The 20,988-nt window shown below is 36.0% G+C and overlaps 2 protein-coding genes across 2 annotated transcripts; one reads left to right on the top strand and one right to left on the bottom strand.

The window, feature by feature from the left end:
- Positions 1 to 627: 627 nt before the first annotated feature.
- LOC116300587 (E3 ubiquitin-protein ligase TRAF7) lies at positions 628 to 11,516 on the bottom strand. The gene is made up of 13 exons (XM_031709476.2): positions 10,959 to 11,516; positions 9,495 to 9,604; positions 8,348 to 8,445; positions 6,840 to 7,097; positions 5,734 to 5,812; positions 5,357 to 5,422; positions 4,716 to 4,820; positions 3,942 to 4,019; positions 3,728 to 3,814; positions 2,968 to 3,103; positions 2,223 to 2,371; positions 1,611 to 1,730; positions 628 to 1,077 (listed from the first exon to the last, which is right to left on the bottom strand). Exons 1-13 carry the CDS (start codon positions 11,437 to 11,439, stop codon positions 1,051 to 1,053), a joined length of 1,794 nt encoding a protein of 597 aa, XP_031565336.1. The 5' UTR covers positions 11,440 to 11,516; the 3' UTR covers positions 628 to 1,050.
- Positions 11,517 to 11,998: 482 nt separating this feature from the next.
- Positions 11,999 to 20,796, top strand: LOC116300591 (N-acetylglucosamine-1-phosphodiester alpha-N-acetylglucosaminidase). Its single transcript, XM_031709480.2, has 8 exons — positions 11,999 to 12,849; positions 14,509 to 14,637; positions 15,446 to 15,642; positions 15,991 to 16,038; positions 16,564 to 16,692; positions 17,543 to 17,692; positions 18,585 to 18,669; positions 20,052 to 20,796. The coding sequence occupies exons 1-8, from the start codon at positions 12,035 to 12,037 to the stop codon at positions 20,209 to 20,211; spliced, it is 1,713 nt and encodes a 570-aa protein (XP_031565340.1). The 5' UTR covers positions 11,999 to 12,034; the 3' UTR covers positions 20,212 to 20,796.
- The last annotated feature ends 192 nt before the right edge of the window (positions 20,797 to 20,988 follow it).

Genomic DNA, 20,988 nt, shown 5'->3' on the forward strand with positions numbered 1-20,988 from the left:
TTGCGATTCTTTTTCACTAATTTAAAAGAATTTTTCACTGGTCAACCGTATAGACCTTTGCAGATTTGAACCAAAGCGAAATATTGTGCAGAAGAGTGGTTTGTCATGAATGTATGGCAGTAGTACTACTAAAAATATATTAAGAAACGAAATACAGGTCTTGCTGAAATACGAGTTTCAAGCCAAAGTCTTAATACAAGTGAAATCATAGTAAACGTGAAGGGGATCATAGTAACTACGTGCGAAAGCCAACAGACGCAGTTGTCTTTATTGGTAGTTTTGAGCTGTTTTTATTGATTTTGAAAAGCCAAAAGAAGCCACTATCGCAAAGCGTACGAAAATAGAAATTAACTACTGACATTTTACTTTGCTAGGGAGAGACCCTTTTAGCTTTGGGAGTAATGTTTTCTCATTTCACACCACACGTCATTCCCCTTGGAATAGGATTCGTTTGCGTCGTATCCATATTGATGTGTCTTGTCATAAACGACCGTTAACCAAAGAAATAATATATAAGAGAATAAATAACACGTGGTCTGAAATGGGAAGACGTTAAGCCCAAGGAAAAGGAGTCTACTCGAGACCGTCCTTGCCATGCGTCCCAACATTACCTCAGTCCTCACAATATTTTCTTAAATTTTCATCTTTTGATTTTTATTGTTCTAACTCCAGTGTTATTTCACTAAATTAAAAAATGTGTACGAGGAGGAAGCTAAAATGATTTAGTATTAAGATTTCAAATAATACAATATTTGAAAACGCCCATCGTAGAAATACCATTAGTCATATTCAGGAAACTAGTATTTAATTATGGCCCGGTAGTAAGAGGGGTGGATAGCGCTATCCGACGGATAAATCATTATCCAGTGGAAAACTCGATGCTGTTATCCAAAACATTTATCCACTGGATAAGATTTATCGGTCGGATAGCACTATCCATCCGATCATACCATATTCTGTTCTTTACCCTCATACCACACATGCTGCTCCATCGATCCTTCGCTTGTGCGCAATAAAGGCGCTTAAATTAAGGCGTGGTGACGAAGAGATTTACTCCATCTTGAAATACTTAAAAACCTGGAAAAGAACGAAAATGAAAATTGAATATCACGATTAAGGTACGTAATGTTTTATCAGCATTTCTCAAAACCATGCGCGGAATCGTCATCGCGAAGAAGCAGGTTTTGGTGGACGTCAATCAAGGCGTTTACATGATCTTCCAAAGTGAAAAATTTGAAAACCTTGCATTTTCCGAAGATGTGTTATAAAAAATTTTTATTGAGGTCCACCAAAACCAATTTTGTGGCAACGGCAAGTTGTACGATTCTGCAAGCACTATTGTGCTTTTAAGTCATTTCCGGGTCCAACTGCTCACAACGCCGCTAAAATAAAGCTAAAAATGTTTCCAATGATTTAAACTTCACCTTAAACAATTAGAACTTTGGAAAATAAATTCATTCATGAAGAAATATTAAGAACATTTTTTATAGAACCATGCTTTTCGGTTTTGGACCCGGAAGTCGTTATTCCATACGTTAAATCACACTCAAAAGCTCTATTGAAAACGAATGTAAAAGTACAATTTGTGCCATTTGAGATTCTGGGAATACCTTAATCTCAGTGTCCTGGGAGCCTGAGAGAAGCAAGTCCTTGTGAATGACAACACAGTTAACACTAGCCTCGTGTCGTGACAGAGTTTGCATTGGCAACATTGACTCCAGATTCCAAACCTTGTCAACAAGAAAATATAAATTATCGCCCGTTATCGACAATGGTCTTGAAATTATCTTGAATGTAAGGTTAACATGGAGATACAAAAGAATTGCCACATGATTTTTTTTTTTGTGTTTTCATGTTAGCCTCGCATCCAAGATAATTTTGAGGAGAGTTCATTCTACGCGTCGTACTTCTCCTTTAAATCCGACGAGTACGAGTTTTAAAACTGGTCCTGTGCACGTGATTAACACTGAATCATAGTGGATTTCCGATTTTTTACAATTTAAAGTTTCAATCTACGTACACGACCACGAATACGAAATGACCGTGCCAATCTTGAAAAGTTAGAAACTTGTACTCGTACTCGTTCTCTTACTCGTCGTCGGATCTAAAGGTCTCTAGATACTTTTTCATGTTCTACCAATTCCCGCGTGCTTTACGGCTGCATACACCGACACGGCGACGTATTTGTCCCGAAGTGTACCGTGAGAGGATGGTGTTTTTACCTGTACAGTAGTGTCATAAGAAGCAGAGAAAAGAAGTCGACCCGAGACAGACAGCACGAGTCCCGTTACCGTCCCGAAGTGTCCCGTGAGAGCTTTGATATGCTGATGCGTATTTATATCGTAAACATGGATATTTTGATTATATGTCCCTGAAAAAGAAATGCGATCAGATTTATGAGTGTCTTGCATTCCCATTCATAAGTACCTTTTATAAACGTTAACAAATCTTCTGTATCAAGCATATAAGTAATATATGGAACTATAAATAAAATAGGGAACAGACAACTCCCCCCCCCCCCCCCCCCCCGAAAACACCTTGGATCTGCTACTGGGTTGTTACGGCATTCGTTCAATACGTGTGTCGAGTACTTTTAGTTTTGATGAAATTTTTTTCCACTTCAGACCAGTGCATTCGTGTCAACCGATTTCGGTCTTTCTTTCTTAGACACTAATGCTAGGGAACACTTATTGTTATGAGGAATCCAGACATTGTACCATGTAGATGTTGTTGTTGTTGTCGTTGTTGTTATCGTTATTGTTGTTCTCGTTTGTTCTTGTTTTATTTTGCCCACCTCCTAATCTGGCACCTGTAATTTGAAAATTCTGATTTAAAAACATTTCTTGTGCGTCTCACTTTTTATAAATGCATTCTGGTACAAGTTATTTTGTGTAAAAATATGCACTATTTTTGCTTCCAAGTAACGCAATCCCTTAATTCAACACTACGAAAGTAATAAGGTCTTACCTACGATCAAGTACTGTTTTGTAACGGCCAGAGAGTAAACAGAACCAAACGTATGGTCAATCTTAGTGCGCAGGTCAAACTTTCCTGTTGCGTCCCAGAAATGAACCACGTTGTGTGATCCGCTAAAGAGTTTTTCCTGGAAACAAATGGGAGCGAATTTAATATCTAGATAACAGCTTTATACAGCTTAAAAATAAGATACGCATGTGCGGTAGAATAAATGAGCGTGGAACTAGTTTTTGGTCTTGTATTAGCATTTGTGCAAACATTCAATTCACAAGCGTTTAAAATGCAAACGAAAGTACAAGTACTGCGCCTGCAGTTGCATTTGCGCCTGCACTTGCATTTTCGCTTGCAGTTGCATTTGCGCTTGCAGTTGCATTTGCGCTTGCAGTTGCATTTGCGCTTGCAGTTGCATTTGCGCTTGCAGTTGCATTTGCGCTTGCAGTTGCATTTGCGCTTGCAGTTGCATTTGCACCTGCAGTTGCATTTGCGCTTGCATTTGCATTTGCGCTTGCATTTGCATTTGCGCTTGCAGTTGCATTTGCATTTGCGCTTGCAGTTGCATTTGCGCTTGCAGTTGCATTTGCATTTGCGCTTGCAGTTGCATTTGCGCTTGCAGTTGCATTTGCGCTTGCAGTTGTATTTGCATTTGCGCTTGCAGTTGCATTTGCGCTTGCAGTAGCAGTTGCGTTGTACTAGGATTAAATGGCAAAATCGAAATTGAGGTGGAGTGCATGAGGGATGGTTATGTACTTACCCTTTTGTCATCTAAAGCTAGAGCTCTAACCCAGTGGTTCAATCCATCGATTGTATGAACGAGTTCCAATGTGGATGGATCCCATACCTATAAAATTATTACCATGTGTGGTGAAATTGATGTACTAAAAATGCCATGGGGAAATGAAATAATTTCAAGCGCAGCACTAGAGATGCCGATGCTTGTAAAAGTAAATAATTTTGATGAAACATACCTTGATACAGGAGTGAGACGACGTGAAGAGATATTTACCACTATAAACTGCTGCACATATGATATCATCATGAGCATTCTGTGAAATAACAAATTAACTATTCGTTATGTTAATTCATGTATAGTTTTCTTAATTGGTGCCTACAACAAATTGATTGGTTGCAAACATTTCCAAGAGAGTCAAAAGAAAAAAAAACAAAGTGGCTATTTTGGTGCCGCTAACAATGGATACTCGTGAGAAATATTTGTGTTAAATAGCACAAACGCTCCCAAGGGAGGCCGCGATGACGTAACGTGCAATCGAAGAATAGGAAAATCAAAAAATCAATGCATACGCAGTATAGCACCCTTCCTATTTATATGTAGATCTATATAATCAAAAACACTTTACATTGAGTTGTGAATTTTTGCAACTCATATCATAACTAGAGGTGGTTAATGAGACGTGCAGACACTAAGGGTGGTCACTACCAGGGTTTCTTTGGCGTCCTCAGTGGTTCTTTCACGACATTCCGTTACAGGATGGGATAGTGGGGAGAGAAGGGACCGCCATTTAAAGTGGTCATCCGAGCCACTTGAATTAAGTCTAAACATTCGTAGATGGAATTACAAAGCAAGCACTTTCTCCTCAGTTGTTTTAAGACCCTGAGTGTTGGTCCGGCCGGGATTAGAACCCACGACCTCCCGCCCAATATTCCGATGGTCAACTAATTACGCCAACCACGTGTCTATATCACTTTAATTGCAATAAAATTCAATAAATTACTCTCCTTACCTCGACTTTGACGTGTTGTGTAAGAGTGTCCAAATCCCAGGCTATCAGCATTTGATCAGATCCAGCACTGTAAAGCCTTCCACCACCAGCACAAACAGTATGGATCTAAAATTCAGTATCACTATTAAACAAACTAAAGCATACAGTCCTTTAACTAAACGTTGTCGTTTGATCGGCTTCATCCCTACGCGCCTAGACAGAAAAGGATCATGGGGATAATTAATTCACAGTTACTAGCTGCCGCATATGTTATCTAACACGTCTTGAGCTCGCTGTTTTCGATCCCATTCAATTTGCTAAAACCATGCCTCGAGCATACGGCGAAGATTTAACGCTGGCGAGTAGTTTGGATGACGCAAGTTCTGGGTAATTTACCCGTTATCCTTTTCGGTCTAGGCGCGTAGGGATGATCCGATCAACGACAACGTTTAGTCAAAGGACTGTATACACAATAAGACACATGTATGTATGAATATGGATACAACTTATACAAAGAATATTATTCTCGAGGGAATGACACGTGGAATATCATCCCCATTATTCCCAAGGTAAAGAGGTCTGTTGTTAAGCTAGCTTTTATAACTGTTTGAGATTGATGATGTTCATATGTTTTCAAAACATAGTTCACTAAAACTACTTACATCATTTGTATGACCTTCCATGCTTGCAGTACAGCGAGCTAGCCGAACATTTTCCATGTTCCAAACCTAGAATAAAGAAATACAATATTGTCTGTAAATTTGTGACATGCATGGAATGCGAGTGGTGCGTGGGAGCGTGGGTCTCATGGGAATGGGAAGTGGCGTATTTAGGGACAGAGCGAGAAAAAACGAGATTGGAGCTCAGAGTTGTTGAAAAACCTGTTGCTTAGGGAAAAGAGCCCATACAATCAAGCTGCAAAGCCTGAAGCTGGTAATTACTGATTACTATTTGGAGAAATAAAGAAAAGTTGGTTACAAATTCATTATAATTTTTCTGTGCTGCAGTGGGTTTGAATGGATAAAAGAAGACAAAATACCTTGATGACTCTGTCTCCTCCGGCGCTAAACAAACGATGTCCCTTGGATACCATGCTCCATATCACGTCACGATGGCCTCTGAACATTAAATAACAAATAGTGTATGTTAGCATACAACCTGACAGACAATCATTTGTTTGTTAATTTGTTTGTTTCGTTCTCTCGTTCCATCCATCCGTTCGTCTATCCGTTAGTCCATCCTTCTGTCCGTTCGTTCATCTGTTTGTACGATCAACAGTTGGTCAGTCAGTTCGTCTATCCATTTATTAATTTCTCCATCTGTCCTTCCGTCCATCTGATCGCCAGTATCAGTTAGTCAGTCAGTTTATCTGTCCATCTATCCATATGTCCGTCCGTCCGTTAGTCCGATCATAACTTAGTTGGTCAGTTCGTCTGTCCATCCATCCGTCCATCCATCCGTCATTCAGTTCTTCCATTCATTTATACATCTATTCATCTGTCTGTCCGTCCATCCATCCACTCGTCCGTCATTCAATTATTCCATTTATTTATCTATCCATTCTTCCATCCTTCCGTCCGTCCATTCGTCCATCCATCCGTCATTCAGTTCTCCCATTCATTTATCCATCCATCCATCTGTTCGTCCATCTATCCATTCGTCCGTCATTCAATTATTCCATTTATTTATCTATCCATTCTTCCATCCTTCCGTCCGTCCATTCGTCCATCCATCCGTCATTCAGTTCTTCCATTCATTTATACATCCATCCATCTGTTCGTCCATCTATCCATTCGTCCGTCATTCAATTATTCCATTTATTTATCTATCCATTCTTCCATCCTTCCGTCCTTCCGTCCGTCCATTCGTCCATCCATCCGTCATTCAGTTCTTCCATTCATTTATCCATCCATCCATCTGTTCGTCCATCTATCCATTCGTCCGTCATTCAATTATTCAAATTTATTTATCTATCCATTCTTCCATCCTTCCGTCCGTCCATTCGTCCATCCATCCGTCATTCAGTTCTTCCATTCATTTATCCATCCATCCATCCATCCATTTATCCTTCCATCCGTCCATCCGTCAGTCCGTCCATCTCTCCGTCCGTCACATGCTAGATTTCATACACGTATATCAATCTACCTCAGTGTTCCAATACATTTAAAAATACAGGGTATAAGCCAAATCTCCTGTTGAACTGGTACAACCGCTGGTCGAATTCTTTGATTCATTCTCCGTGGTGAATGTGGTACACTCTCATCAGGACTGATATTATTAACGGTATCTGGTATGGATGATACAGATAGATCACGATAGAATGACGTTCTCTTCATCATCGATCCAAGTACCTCAACCTGGTAGGACAGCTCCTCCACATTATCTGTTAGTCTTGATATCGTGCTGATGATAGATAAGAACGTAGACTAAATATTAATAAACTTTTTCGCATATGAACTTAGTTATAAACCATAAATTATAAAACAATAGCGTCCTGATTTGTTGGGAGCGTGTGCTTCATGAGAGCACATAGCACACGTTCACACTTTTAGTTGCATCATTTCTTTACAAAATGACAGTTTTTGCAATCTGTATTTCATTAAAGAAATAGAAAGCTTGCTTGCTGTGCTGTTAATGTAGAGTAAAGCACTTTAGGATAGGCAGAACACCTGAGAAGTGTTGAGAAACACTTTGCTTTGCATCTTGCTTTTTCTAAAAATTCTCGGGCGTATTCTGCCAACCCCACGCATGCATACTATAACTCCACACAGCATGCACACACACTTCAGTTTTTTACTTTTTCGATGGACGTCTTGATTTTAGATACAGTCAATGTCATTACCGTTGTCCACCAAAAAAGACATTTACACATTTAGACATTTACACATTAAGACATTTAGACTAAAAGAAATATCACGAGTTTCCTCGAAGATTCTGGCATAAAACAAATGCTGAAATACCATTCTCCATCTTAAATCCTCACTAAATGGTCGGGGCATTCTGGATTTTTGATTCACGAGTTGAATTTTACATTTAAAGTTCAGGCTGACACACACAAAGCAAAGAATACATAATGAAACACGTGATATATCTTTTAGTCTAAATGTGTAAATGTGTCTTTTTTGGTGGACAACGTTAATGACATTGACTGTATAATAGTGTTCCAATTCAGACCATGTAAAACTTGCCCTTCCGTTGCTACGAAGTAATTTTTGAAAAAAAGTTTTAGTTATTCAGGAGCTTCCTCATGGAATAAAAAAGGACAAAGGCAATCGTTGCAAAAAGAATTTTACCAAAATAATATTCATGTGTTCCAGTCAAGGTCCACAGAGTTTCAAAGTGTTTGTATCATCGAAGTTGTGCTTTACCATTGGCATTTGTGAATGTTTAGACACTGATATGAGACTAAGCCTTAGTAAATGAGCCGGTAATCCTACTATGTCTATTCTAGCTACTCTGGAGGTTAAACTTATTCACTTCTTTCTATTGCTGGGTACCCTGTGGCAAAGGAGCAAGGAGACTGAGGTTAGCTCTAAGTCTCTTTCTCGTTCCCACCACAGGCAACCCATGAAGAGAATTTTAAGTAATTTGAGGTCTTTTTAAAATCATAATTTGATATCATTTGTAATATTGTTGAAACCCATTGTAATTACCTGTTACAGTGTTCTACTTGTGTTACCAGAGCATCTTGATTCTTTTCCAGCCAAGCCACTCTATCAGTGAGTTTTTGTATTGTTGTTTTAAGCTCACCCTTTAAAAAAACAATCACAGTGCCATGGTTGCATAATATTTAAGCAATAAAATAGGAACTGACTAGAGTGCATTCAGTCAAACCATTGAATAGTTAGATAAATGTATCTAACTTTAGATAACTATTTAGTTGACGTCACCTAAAAATAGAAAAGCGTGCCAAATAATGGTCATGCTAATCCGGGGGATTGTTTTACCAGAGAATGAGTGAATAGACATTCATTTGTATGATCGTTTCTCCCCCTGATCTCAAAAGCTGTTTACTTGTAGTTTCAAATTCAGGTGACATCAGCTAAAATAGTAATTTACTTATCTAATTTAGGTGATGTACACTATTCAGCAGACTGAATCCACTCTACAAATTGATGAAATAATGTTGTATCCACTATTAATAAGGGAACATAGGGGAACATACAACATACCCACAATGCCTTTTGATCTTGGAATGCACTATTCAGTATGCAATATTCAGTATTCAACCTTTTTTGAAATAGCTGTATATATCAGCCAGCGGTGCAGTCTCCTCTCACTTCTGAAGTCAAGGTCTCTAGTTTGACTCCTGGGCTTGGGATCATAATTATGTGAGTAGAGTTTGTTAGGTCTTTTCTCTGGGTTATCCAGTTTTCCTCCCTAAACAAGACCTAGCATGCTAAATTCCAATTCAATCTGTGAGTTAGCTGCCGTGCTCTGGCTTTAATTAGCCCAGATGTTTTTTTTAGGATTCCATAAAATTCAAAGGCTTTAAAGTTTCAATTTTATAGCATGAAAACTTAATTTTCTTCTTATTTCTGTAAAACTTCATTTTCGTGCACATTAGCCCAGACATTTTTTTTCAGGATTCCATAAAATTTAAAGGCTTTAAAGTTTCAATTTCATAGTATGAAACCTTAATTTTCTTCCTATTTTTGTAAAACGTCATTTTTGTGCACATCTTTATATGATTTCTTCATATATTAGATATGTGAAGAAATCATATAAATAAATTTTATTTAAATAAATCAGTGATTACATACATGTGGTACTTTTCCCCCTCTTTATTTCTATTCTAACCTCATTCTGTAAACTAGAAACAGCTTTTGTTTTATTGTCAGAATCATTCCTGTGACTACATGTCTTCATATGTTCATCAATTTGCTGTTTTGTTCCTGTGATTTTGCATCCTGTCAAAGCAATCAATCAAGTTACAATACTAAACTATTACTAATTGCAACACCATATATTTGACTTAGCATAATTCAAGTGGAAAGTCAAAGAAAACGCTAGAACAAGTAGCTAAAGGGCCGTAGGCACAAATAAGCCTTTTCATAGTTTAAGAATCGATTCCACTGCACATGCAATTTTATCCCGAATTTCTCACCTTCTTTTGTTTAATTAAGAACAAAAGAAGGTTGAGACAAAAGAAGGTGAGAAATTCGGGATAAAATCGCATGCGCAGTGGAATCGATTCTTAAAAACTATGAAAGGCTTATTTCTGATTGGTACCGTTTTTGAGGGTTTTCGGTTTTTCTTACATTTTAAAAATATTTTTCTAATATTTTTTTCCCAAAAGTTGGTCTGGTTGAAACCGGACCAACCGTTCCGGTGGCTACGGCCCTGCTAAATTAATTAAAGTGACCACAGTAAATCCGTGAAACTTTAGTAATACTAAATGGCACAATTTCATGCAAATTCCATTGTTTCCTATTGAAACAGTAATGATGAAAAGGTAAATTATACACCGTGAAAAAGATGAAAAAACTTACTGACGTTTCAGATGCTAGTCCTTCAGACTCCGACGAAGGACTAGCGTCCGAAACGTCAGTAAGTTTTTTCCTCTTTTTCACGGTGTATAATTTACCTTTTCATCATCATTACTGTTTCATTAGAAACACTGACGCAGCTCACACTAGTTTTTAGCTAGTTATATATTCTTGTTTTCTATTGTTTAATTAGCACTATTTTAGTACTACGCGGTCCACATATTCTCACTATTTTGTACTATTTAGTAATCAGTGTTTCACGGATTTACTGTGGTCACTATATTAAATCAATCTGCTTCTCAATATTTGACATTTTATCAAAAATTAACCAGACATTTTATCTCAAAATGAACAAAAGAATTCATAATTTTTATTATCATTACTATTGCAAACTAATATGCAAAATAAATCTCAAAGTAAGTCTAACTTTACTGTTATAGTGCTCGCACTAGAGTGAAGTCATTAAACCCGTGAAACAGATATTAGACTAACACACTTAAGGGAGTAGACCTTAATTCCATTGTTTTCGTTTGTGTCTATTTGACTATTACATGTTGACTAATAATTTTTATTTCACGGGTTAAATGCCTTCACTCTAAACCTGTGAAACAAATACTAATTTTTAGTACTAAATAGTGATAATCAAACAATAGAAAACAAAGGATTCTGTATGAATTACTACTACTTATTAGTACTAAATATTATTCACGGGTTTATAGTGCGTGCACTCTATTATTTATTTATTTATTTATGAAGAAGGACTGCATTAATATACCTTTAGCATTGAATTGACATCTGTAATAAGAACAGACTTTCAGATGATCTTCTAGTTCTCTTCTTCTGAATTTTCCGCATTGGTTGGAGCTGTTAGGGCATGGCACTATTCCCCATTCGCATTCATCTTCGTGTTCAAATCGTTTCCCAATAGTGATAGTCTCAGGACAACCATCTCTATCAATCTCAAAATCCTCTTCTGAATCTGACCGAGTCAGTCCATGTCGGCAATAAATAAGCAGGTCTTCAATCTGTGCCTTGACAGCTAGATTCGACACAAGACTGGAAGATTTCAGCGCTATTCCATCAAATGGACATTTTGTTACAATTGATAAAGATGAACTCGATCCTCCAACTTGGATGCATTGGCGGCAAAAAGTGTGCCCACATTGAGTAGAAATAACTGGATCTGTGAATAGATCTTTACATAGCGGACACTTCAGACATTCTGAAGGCTGATTTACAAATTTTGTGGGCAACATTTAGAGGGCTTCATAAATTTTTTTAGTTGCATTTTATACTATTAGTTTTTTCCTGCTGAAACTCAATCTCATCTTGATAGACGACAGAAATGACAAGGCGTTACCTGATATTTTCCTAGGGGAGGAGAGGGAGGAGAGAGAATTCGTTGGAGTCCTAGAGATGTTTCAAAGATAATTTAAATAACAATTCAAAAGAAAAGAAAAGCATAAGAATGGTACATAAGAATCCTAATAGATATTGTGCGTGTTTATTACATGTGCTTTATTTTTATTTTTTCAACTAAAATGCCTGATTTAAAGCGGCAAATATTTTCACAGGTGGGGGAGGGAGTGTGACAAATTTGTCCGACATTTTAAAAGGAAATTTATTCAATTTATCTTTTACACTATTAAAACAAATTAAGAAAGTGCAATTAATAATAAATGGAAACCTAGTTAACTGTTACCTTTATTTCTTGATTCATTTATTACCATAAATTAAAATGATTTTTTGTGCTAATTTTGTCGACGCATTACTAGCTCCAGGTTAGTGCGACCAAATAAACCGAGAGAAGTCTGGACTAATACTTGCAGCTAGCAGGATGAACAGTACATTATGGATGGAACTTCGTCTCAAATTTACCTGATTTTCTCCGTCTTATTACGTGTGATTCTCTCTCAGGATGTAAATATAGGAAATATATTTCCAGATGATGTTCTTACACCATATTCTGGACACCACAGAAGTAAGCGATCGCTAAGATTCGTCCGTGAATGTCAGCCAGTGTACTTTGGAAATCGTACTCATGAGGAATTCCCGGCCTCAAATACCATAAAATCTGGCAATAATTTTGTCAAAGTCCACAATTTATTTTACGAATACAACCTAGGGAACGTTACACAGCAGGTTTATGGTCATTACGGTGTCGTGGAAGATCCACTTCGGACGTTTTCTATCGTAGAACCAGGAGGTGCTGATGGTTGTAATCAAAGTAGGAGAGCGACAGTTAGTCAGACTTCAAAACAAAGAAACTGTGTTGTCGCCTCAAATGCTGGCTATTTTAGAACTAAGAATGGGCATTGCTTAGGGAATATATTCAGCGATGGAAGACAAGTGCTCGATGCAGGAGGAATTCAAAATGTCAACTTTGGCATTCGTAAAGATGGGACTATAATTACAGGGTATTTGTCAGAGGAGATGGTATTGGACTTAGAGAATCCATTTGTGCAATTAGTAACAGGGGTAGTTTGGCTGCTTCGAAAAGGAGAGTTGTATATCAATGAAAGTAAGAAGATCGAGTGTGAAGACTTGGAAGAAACTGGGTCTGTTGATATGTTTGTGAATGTTATGTCTGGTAGGACGGCTATTGGACATGATGCTCAGGGGAATGTTGTACTGCTTCAAGTTGATGGAAGAACACATCACAGAGGGTAGGTGGAAAAATGGATAACAAAAGCTTCTTTTAACAAAAACGTTCTTATATTAACCATGGTAGAAATAGATAATAAAAGTTATTTTCCCATAAAATTTGAATTTTTGGTGTGAAAGCATTTTTTCGCTCATTAAATAAACATACATCTTAAATTTCTCATCTGATCAACTAATAAACGCAGTTGATGAAAGGACACATGACAAAGGGTAGGTGAAAAAAGTTTATTTATATAATAAAGTCTTTATATTAACCATGGTAGGAATAGAAAAATAATTGCGAATTTCCTCTAAACTTTGATTCTTTGGTTTGATAACATTTTCTCACACATTATACACCGACTTACAAGAACGTTGTCATACGAAAATAGAACATTAGTGATTTAGTGGAATAGGAATTATATTAAAAAACAAAAGAAGATCACTGAAGCTGAACTTTTTCTTTTGTCTTTTAATGTATTCCTTTCTCACCAAATCACTAATGTTCTAATATCGTATGTCAATGTTCTTGCAAGTAGGTGTATATACACACCCTTTTCCATAATTATCCAACCAGCTAAATAATAAACGTTAGTATGAGTTGCTTAAGGTTTTGCTTTCGTCAATCAAAAAATACCTACTCAGACCACTAGAAACTTGATTGAAGTAAGCCCTAAACGCAAATGCTGTCTCAAATTAGAAAGTGAAGCAGCATCTGCTCAGGCATCTGGCAATTAATAATAGATTGCAAGCATTCTCTGCTCCCTGTATTATTAATTTATGGTTTACCTAGACAGGGCAGAAAAACGACAAGCCGGCTACTTTCACAATTATTTTATTTACCCGAGCTTAATACTCCAATTTTTTAGGCATTTAATTTGTGTCACTGCTGCACGAAACTTGTGATGAAATTTTGTCGAATTATTAGAGTATATGTACTAGAGAAAATTCCCAAAAATGTCAGTTTTTCTGCTGATTAAAATATCACCTCTCCCAAAGTACACAGCTTTATATCTCAAATACGCATCCAATAAATTTTGGTTCAATTTGATATTTTGCTATTTGGCTCCAAAAGAACGTGTTTACAATAATATTGAGCTTAAATATGTAAAGCTCTCCTTGTTGCGAAAGGTCAAAAACCGTTTTTCTCCCCTGTCGTTCACACAGTGATTTTAAGGTGTCTCCATATAGTTCTATTACTCTAAAGCCCGAAACTATATGAAGCCACCTTAAATTGAAGTTTAATTCAAGGCCTGAAAAAAGTCATGGAATTCATATACATTTGACAAACATTAATGAATTTAATAATAAAATAATAATGATAATAATAATAATAATAATTTATTCCAACACTTTGCAGCCTGGCTGAATTACAGAAATATGGAAAAAGTCATGGAGTTCATATACATTTGACAAACATTAATCAATTTAATAATAAAATATAATAATAATAATAATAATTTATTCCAACACTTTGCAGCTGGGCTGAATTACAGTGTGGGTCAGCAAATAGCATTAATTATGTATACATTATTGAAAGCAGACAGTAACAAACTTATTCAGCCTATTTGTGGCACCCTTGCACCAGTCAACGCGCCTATAAGACTTATAAGTATGAAAAGTAAATGAACAATACCATAAGCAGTATTTTGACATGGCTCTATTTAATTGTGTTTTCTCAGAATGAACTTGTATAATTTTGCCAAGTATTTGAAGAAGCTTGGGCTTGTAAATGCAATCAATCTGGACGGTGGAGGATCTGCAACGTTTGTTGTCAATGGTACAACTGTCAACTACCCAAGTGATGGATGGTATGTCATTCTAAATCTATCTGCACATATCTATACTCATAAAACCATACAAATCATGGGTCATTAAGTGATTTTTCTCCTGTACTTCTAGCTTTGGGGACTAAGACCCTTCTGCAGGAATTATTCACTTTTGGGTTCCCTGTGTTAACAGTCAAGTAATGTTCACTTTTGGGTTCCCTGTGTTAACAATCAAGTAATGTTCACTTTTGGGTTCACTGTGTTAACAGAAGAGTAGTAGAGGGTTTACTGGAAAGAAATCCAGAAGAAAAAGGCTTCTTTCTCACGCTCTCCTTCCCCACTTCTTCCTTTCTTTTGTCCTGTCTATTAACACAGGGAACCCAAAAGGGAAGCATGGACCCAGGTTAGAGTCCGGTTGAGCTTGGTGTTGTACGTGAGTTGAGTTGTTTGTTGGTTCTCTGCTGTGCTTCCAGGGTTTTCCAAGTTCCCGGACTTTCCTCTCTCCGCGAAAACCAACTACTAAATTCTAATTTGATCCTAGGAGATATTCACAATAGGGCAAACCTCAATATTTCCTTTCACACTCACTGATGCAAAGAAATTAGTGTTTCTTTTTTTAAAAGCAATTCAGTTGACGCAGGTAACCCAAAATCAAGTCTGTTAACACAGGTAACCCAAAGACAAGTCTGTTAACACAGGGAACCGAAAGCAAAGTATGTTAGCACAGGGAACCAAAAATCAAATCTGTTAACACAGGGAACCCAAAAGAAAGTGCTGTTTGCAAAGGAGAGTAGATTAGCTCTAAACTGTACCCAAATGAAATTTTTTTAATGATTTGTTTTCTCAACAGTGGTGAATTCATTTGTGCAAGAAAAGTTTCGACAATAGCCTGTTTTCATGAACCAGACTGCTACCCAATAGATTGTAACAAGCATGGCACATGTCGAATGGGTGTCTGTGATTGTGACCAACACTGGACAGGAGATAAATGCGATGTTCTGGAGTGTAGTCAGTTGCAGTGCTCACTAAATGGTGTCTGTACTGAAGGTAAATATTAGTGACTATTGTGCTATTTAGCATTTGTCAGGTATAAGTGATTATATTTGTACTATTTTATAAAATATGTACGGTAGAAATGAACAGTAAAAATATAGAGTAGAAATAAGTCTTAGTTAGATACTTGCTGCCTGTTAGATACTGCCTGGCTCATTCTTTCTTTCCTTCCTTCCTTCCTTTCTTTCTTCCCTTCCTTCCTTCCTTCCTTCCTTCCTTCCTTTCTTCCTTCCTTCCTTCCTTCCTTTGTACATTTATTTATATATTCATCCATGTATTCATTGATTTATTTATTCATTCATTCGTTCATTCATTGATTTACTATTTGTCTTTGTATTCAAGGGGGATGTATCTGTTCCCCTGGATGGACAGGAAAGGCATGTGAAAAAGGTAGGGAAGATAACAAAAAATGTAATCATATGATATTGCTGGTATTCCCAAGGGAGTGAAATAAGTTGATAATTTGATAGTTCCTTGACAAGTCTATCATATGCAAACAAAGAATTGCAGGACCATTTTTACAGACAAGTGTCATTTTCAAGAGTATCACATTTTTGTATAACGGCTCTGAGTGTCTATGAAAAGATACATGAATATATGAATACAACTCATCTTGCCAGGATCGGGTCGTACGAAGAGAGAAAAGTGCTATCCAAGGGATAAATCCTTATCTAGTGGATAAAGTGATGCTGTTATCCAATAAATCTATCCAATGGATAAAATTTATCTGCAGGGCCACTATCCACCCTTTGTGCAACCGGGGACTCCAGTACTTCAAAAATGCCATCCAAATACACATATTTGTCACTTCAAGAATGTTCTTCAATAAAGCAAGTCTAAGTATGATAAAAACAATGGGTGCCCTGTGGTGGTATCATACATGTCTTTAATGCCAGTTTGTGTTTTCTACTACAGCTTGTCCGACTGGTATGTTTGGTGTGAATTGCAGTTCACACTGTACATGTATCAATGGTGGCAAGTGTGATGCTGTGACTGGGGACTGCCTGTGTGCACCTGGCTGGATGGGAATACACTGTCAACTTAGTAAGTGAATTATATGCATTGTTGTCAAAAATAACTTTGGAATTTGATATGAAGATATTACTGGTCTGATATTTATTTTTGAAATTTTATATGTAGATACTGGGCTAATATTCATTCATTCATTCATTCATACATCCATCCATTCATTCATATATTTGTGTCTGTGTTTGTTAGTTCGTTTGTTCATTAATTTATTTTCTTTATTTTCTTTTTCTGGCCAAAAAAGCATATATAGAATATCACCTATTCTTTGATTGCACTTTATGTCATCGCAGCCTTTCTGGGAAGCATTTTTGCCATTTAACAAAAGATTTCTTATTAGCATCCATTGTTAAGGGCACCACAATGGCTGCCATGCTTTTCTCTTTTATCTCTCGTGGGAATGCCTATAACCCATCAATTACAGTCACTGCTGTAACTAGAATTTTAGAATAATAAGCAATAAATTGGATGATGTTGAGCAAAATATCATGATTTGTTAGTTTGTTAGTAAGTAATTTATATTTGCGGACACAGAAAGCAGAGGGAAAAAATTGTTGCAAGACACTCTCAATAATGATATTTTTGTGATAACCGAGTTCAAAAATTGTTTTATCAATCAAATCATATTTTCCATTTTTCTTTTTGTGCTTTGGTTGTTTTTGCTATCTATCAAACATACCACAGGGAAGCGAACCACATCGACAAATTCAATGTTACTGCACATGAGCATAGCTTTATTCATAGCAAAATGGCTTTGCAACATAATGAGCATAAGCAGAATATTATTTGTATGCAGTTATTTGCAGTTATGTCGGCCAATCAAAACGACGAAAAAACAATTCAAATGATAAATTCTTTTATTTTTTAGAATGCCCACCAGGAAAGTTTGGGATTGCATGTGAAGAAAAGTGTAACTGTAGCATGCCATGTGAATGTGATGCAGCTACAGGATTCTGTAATAATACCTTGAATGGACACTCAACAGATATGAACTACTGGAAAAATAATTCACGAAGCTGTAAGTAGTAAGAAGTAGTAAGTTGTAAGAAGCTGCAATTTTCATAAAAACATGCGAACTCTGTGTCTGCGAGCTGCACGCTGAATTTTGTTTTTGCTGCCTTCAATCAAACCTAATCAGTTGGTACCTTTTATATTTTTGACTGGCAGCAGCGAAAAACCAAATTTCAGTGTGCAGCTCGCAGACAAAGAGCTTGCATGTTTATGAAAATTATTGCAGTAACCCATGAAATAAAAACATGTAATAGTCAAATACTGTAGACACAAAAGGAAAAAAGGAATGAGGGTCTACTAATGTGTATAAATCTTATATGTATTTCACTGGTTTAGTAACTTCACTCTACCTACCCTACCATACATAAGAAAAGCTTTAATCAAGCTTAATAATGTAATAATATAATAATTGATAATAATTTATCATTTATATTGCATCTGTTTCATTCAGATATGTTCACAAGCGCATTACAATAATATAAATTTATATTTATTTATTCATTTATTTATTTATTTAAATTTATTTATATATTTATTTATTTAGTATGACCATGTCTTGTGAGTGGTTAGAGCAGTAAGCCTCTTACCAATGTACTGTACCTAAGGTTGATGCCCAAACTTAGTGTTTTGAGGTGCATGTCAGTTCTCTTACAGGGTGTATGTGTTTTTTGAGGGTTTTTTCCAACTTCTTCAGTTTTTCAGTAAAATTTTGCATGACATTTTACTTTCCATTTCTTTGGCACTTCAAAATTATTTTTGCCTGCTTTTTCAAAACCCCTGATAGGAATTGAACTCATGTGTTGCCTTCAAAGATAATGATCAGATAAGACCTGTCCAGCTAAATGCTAAATTCATTAATTAATATTATTATGATATTAATAAATTCATATTTTCTTTAGGGATAAAATGTTTGGATTCAAAATCAAGTGAATCACCAATAGAAGCTTTGAGTGAGAAAGAAGTTGAAATGAAAAATGAATACAGGTAACATATGAATTATTGGTATATTTATTTTTATGAAAAATCAATAAATGCTATATAACTTACATTATGATCTATTTGATGATGTTAGTGTAAACAACTAGATAGCCATCGTCATTTTCTCATGGGAAAGGATATATTTTTCTGCTGCTTTCTGATTGGCTCCACTACCTAAAGTTGGAATGTTTTGTTTTCATTCTATAATTCAATTGGTTCTCACTGCCTAAGTGGCCCTGGTTATATCAGTTGCATTGTAACGCATGATCTGATTGGCTAAAACACATGTTTATATGGAGGGAGTGATTTGATTGGTTCTCACTGCCTAAGTGGCCCTGGTTATATCAATTGCACTGTAACACATGATCTGATTAGCTAAAACACATGTTTATATGGAGGGAGTGATTTTATTTGGCCCATCCAAAAAAGTTTTATAATTAATTACTAACAGTCAAAGTAAAACACAAAAGACAATGCAATAGAATAAGTGGCTACTATTATATATAATGTATATTTTTTCACAGACCAAGACAGAGAGTAATTCGCATAAATATTAGAAAAATTAATAATTAAATATTAAAATGGCCGACACTGGGCGATTGTGTTAGTAGAGTTCATTTGCATAGACCCAAGATGATTGATGGCTTGGAAAAGACCAAAATCCAATCAGGGTTTTAAAACGACGGGTCACGATGCAACAATTTTTGCTGTAATGGAACAGCCTAAACTATAGGGGCAACAACAACTAATAACAATCAGACAGGAAACCCCTTGCCTAAAATTGTGTGTTTTCCTATTAGTTGAGAAATAAAAGTGCACAGTGCTAAAAAGAAATAAAAAAACATGTGTCTGTGCAGTGTGTAGTTATAGTATATACAGCAGAACATAAAAGTGGCATTAGGAGAAGCAAGAACACTTTTCATGTCCTGCCAATCAATCCCCAAGTGGTATATAACTGCCTGTGTAATCAATCAATCAATCAATCAATCTTTATTGTGCTCAATAGTTTACAGATATAAATAATAATAGTTGAAATTGCAGGTGATAAGAGCACAGCCAATTAGAAATAGCAATAGCTGGGCCATGCGGAGAAAATCTATTTGTTGCTGAATGACTAAAGCAATGGATAAGACAAGACAAGACAAAAACAAAAGACGACAAGACAAGATAAGCCGGTGACAAGACAAGACATTAGACAAGACAAAATGGGCTGTGCTCCTATCAGCTGTACAGCACAGCAAGCAAGTTTATATTCTTTAATCAAAATAAAATACTAATTAAAATACTAAGTTGCTATTTTGGTTCATTACAATTTTTAATGAAAAATTCAATAAAGGATAATCATTACATTTTTAATTAATATCATCTTTGATCATTTATTTCTGCAGGACGTTATTGTATTGGTTCATTGGTGTTACCAGTTTGTGTGCCGTTAGCATGTTGGCCAATTTTATCTTGATATACATGCAGTGCAATATATCAGCAAAAAGAAAAAGAAGACGGCTCGAAGAACAAGAATTTTTATTTATTTCAGACGAAGAATTGTGATCAATTTGAGAGTACTATGAAACTTGAGGATTTTTTAGTACAAGGGTTTTTGTCTATGATTTATTGTATTAACTAAGATGGAAGAAACAACATACAAGAGATTGTAGTATTAAAACTATCTAGATTTTTGTATGATGAAAGTATAAAAATAGATTAAATACTATTTAAATAAAACCATATAATTTATTGGACTTAAATTTTCGAAACAGACTGCGTGATCTATGAATTTAGAGCCTCAAAATATTTGTAAAGTATCTAGCTGTCATACGATACACCCCTTGCAAACGATGTCAAAGGAGCTTGATTTGGAGGACAAAACAAAATAATTTCAATCTCATGAGAATTGGAAACCTATTGTTATTTCCTCCAAATTGAGCTGCATTTCTGCGTACTACAAGGGGCCTATTTGACATTTCCATGACAAATTATAGGCACCTACACTTAAAAACTTTGTGTTTTCCAACGATATGACATGTAAATAAACTACGATATGTATGACAAATTACTGGTATTTCTAAATAAAATATAAATATATTAGTAATATTAACAGAAATTAGTAGACATTCTAATAAATAATTGATAAATGATCTGTCTCTGAATTCTTCAAATTTTATGAAAGGGCCAGGAATAAAATGGTGAATGCCATGTTTATATTTAGTACAGTCTTGACTGTTAGTAGCTGGTCTATGAGAAATGTTATGTACCCTCTACCAATAAGGGTATTTACATGTACACCAATGCATTTTTCAAAGTTACATGACCAACTTAGCTAGTGAT

The sequence above is a fragment of the Actinia tenebrosa genome, unplaced genomic scaffold (genome assembly GCF_029948245.1).
Source record: "Actinia tenebrosa isolate PJP-AT-01 unplaced genomic scaffold, QUT_ActTen_1.0 PGA_scaffold2__45_contigs__length_23673736, whole genome shotgun sequence".
Classification (NCBI taxonomy): domain Eukaryota; kingdom Metazoa; phylum Cnidaria; class Anthozoa; order Actiniaria; family Actiniidae; genus Actinia; species Actinia tenebrosa.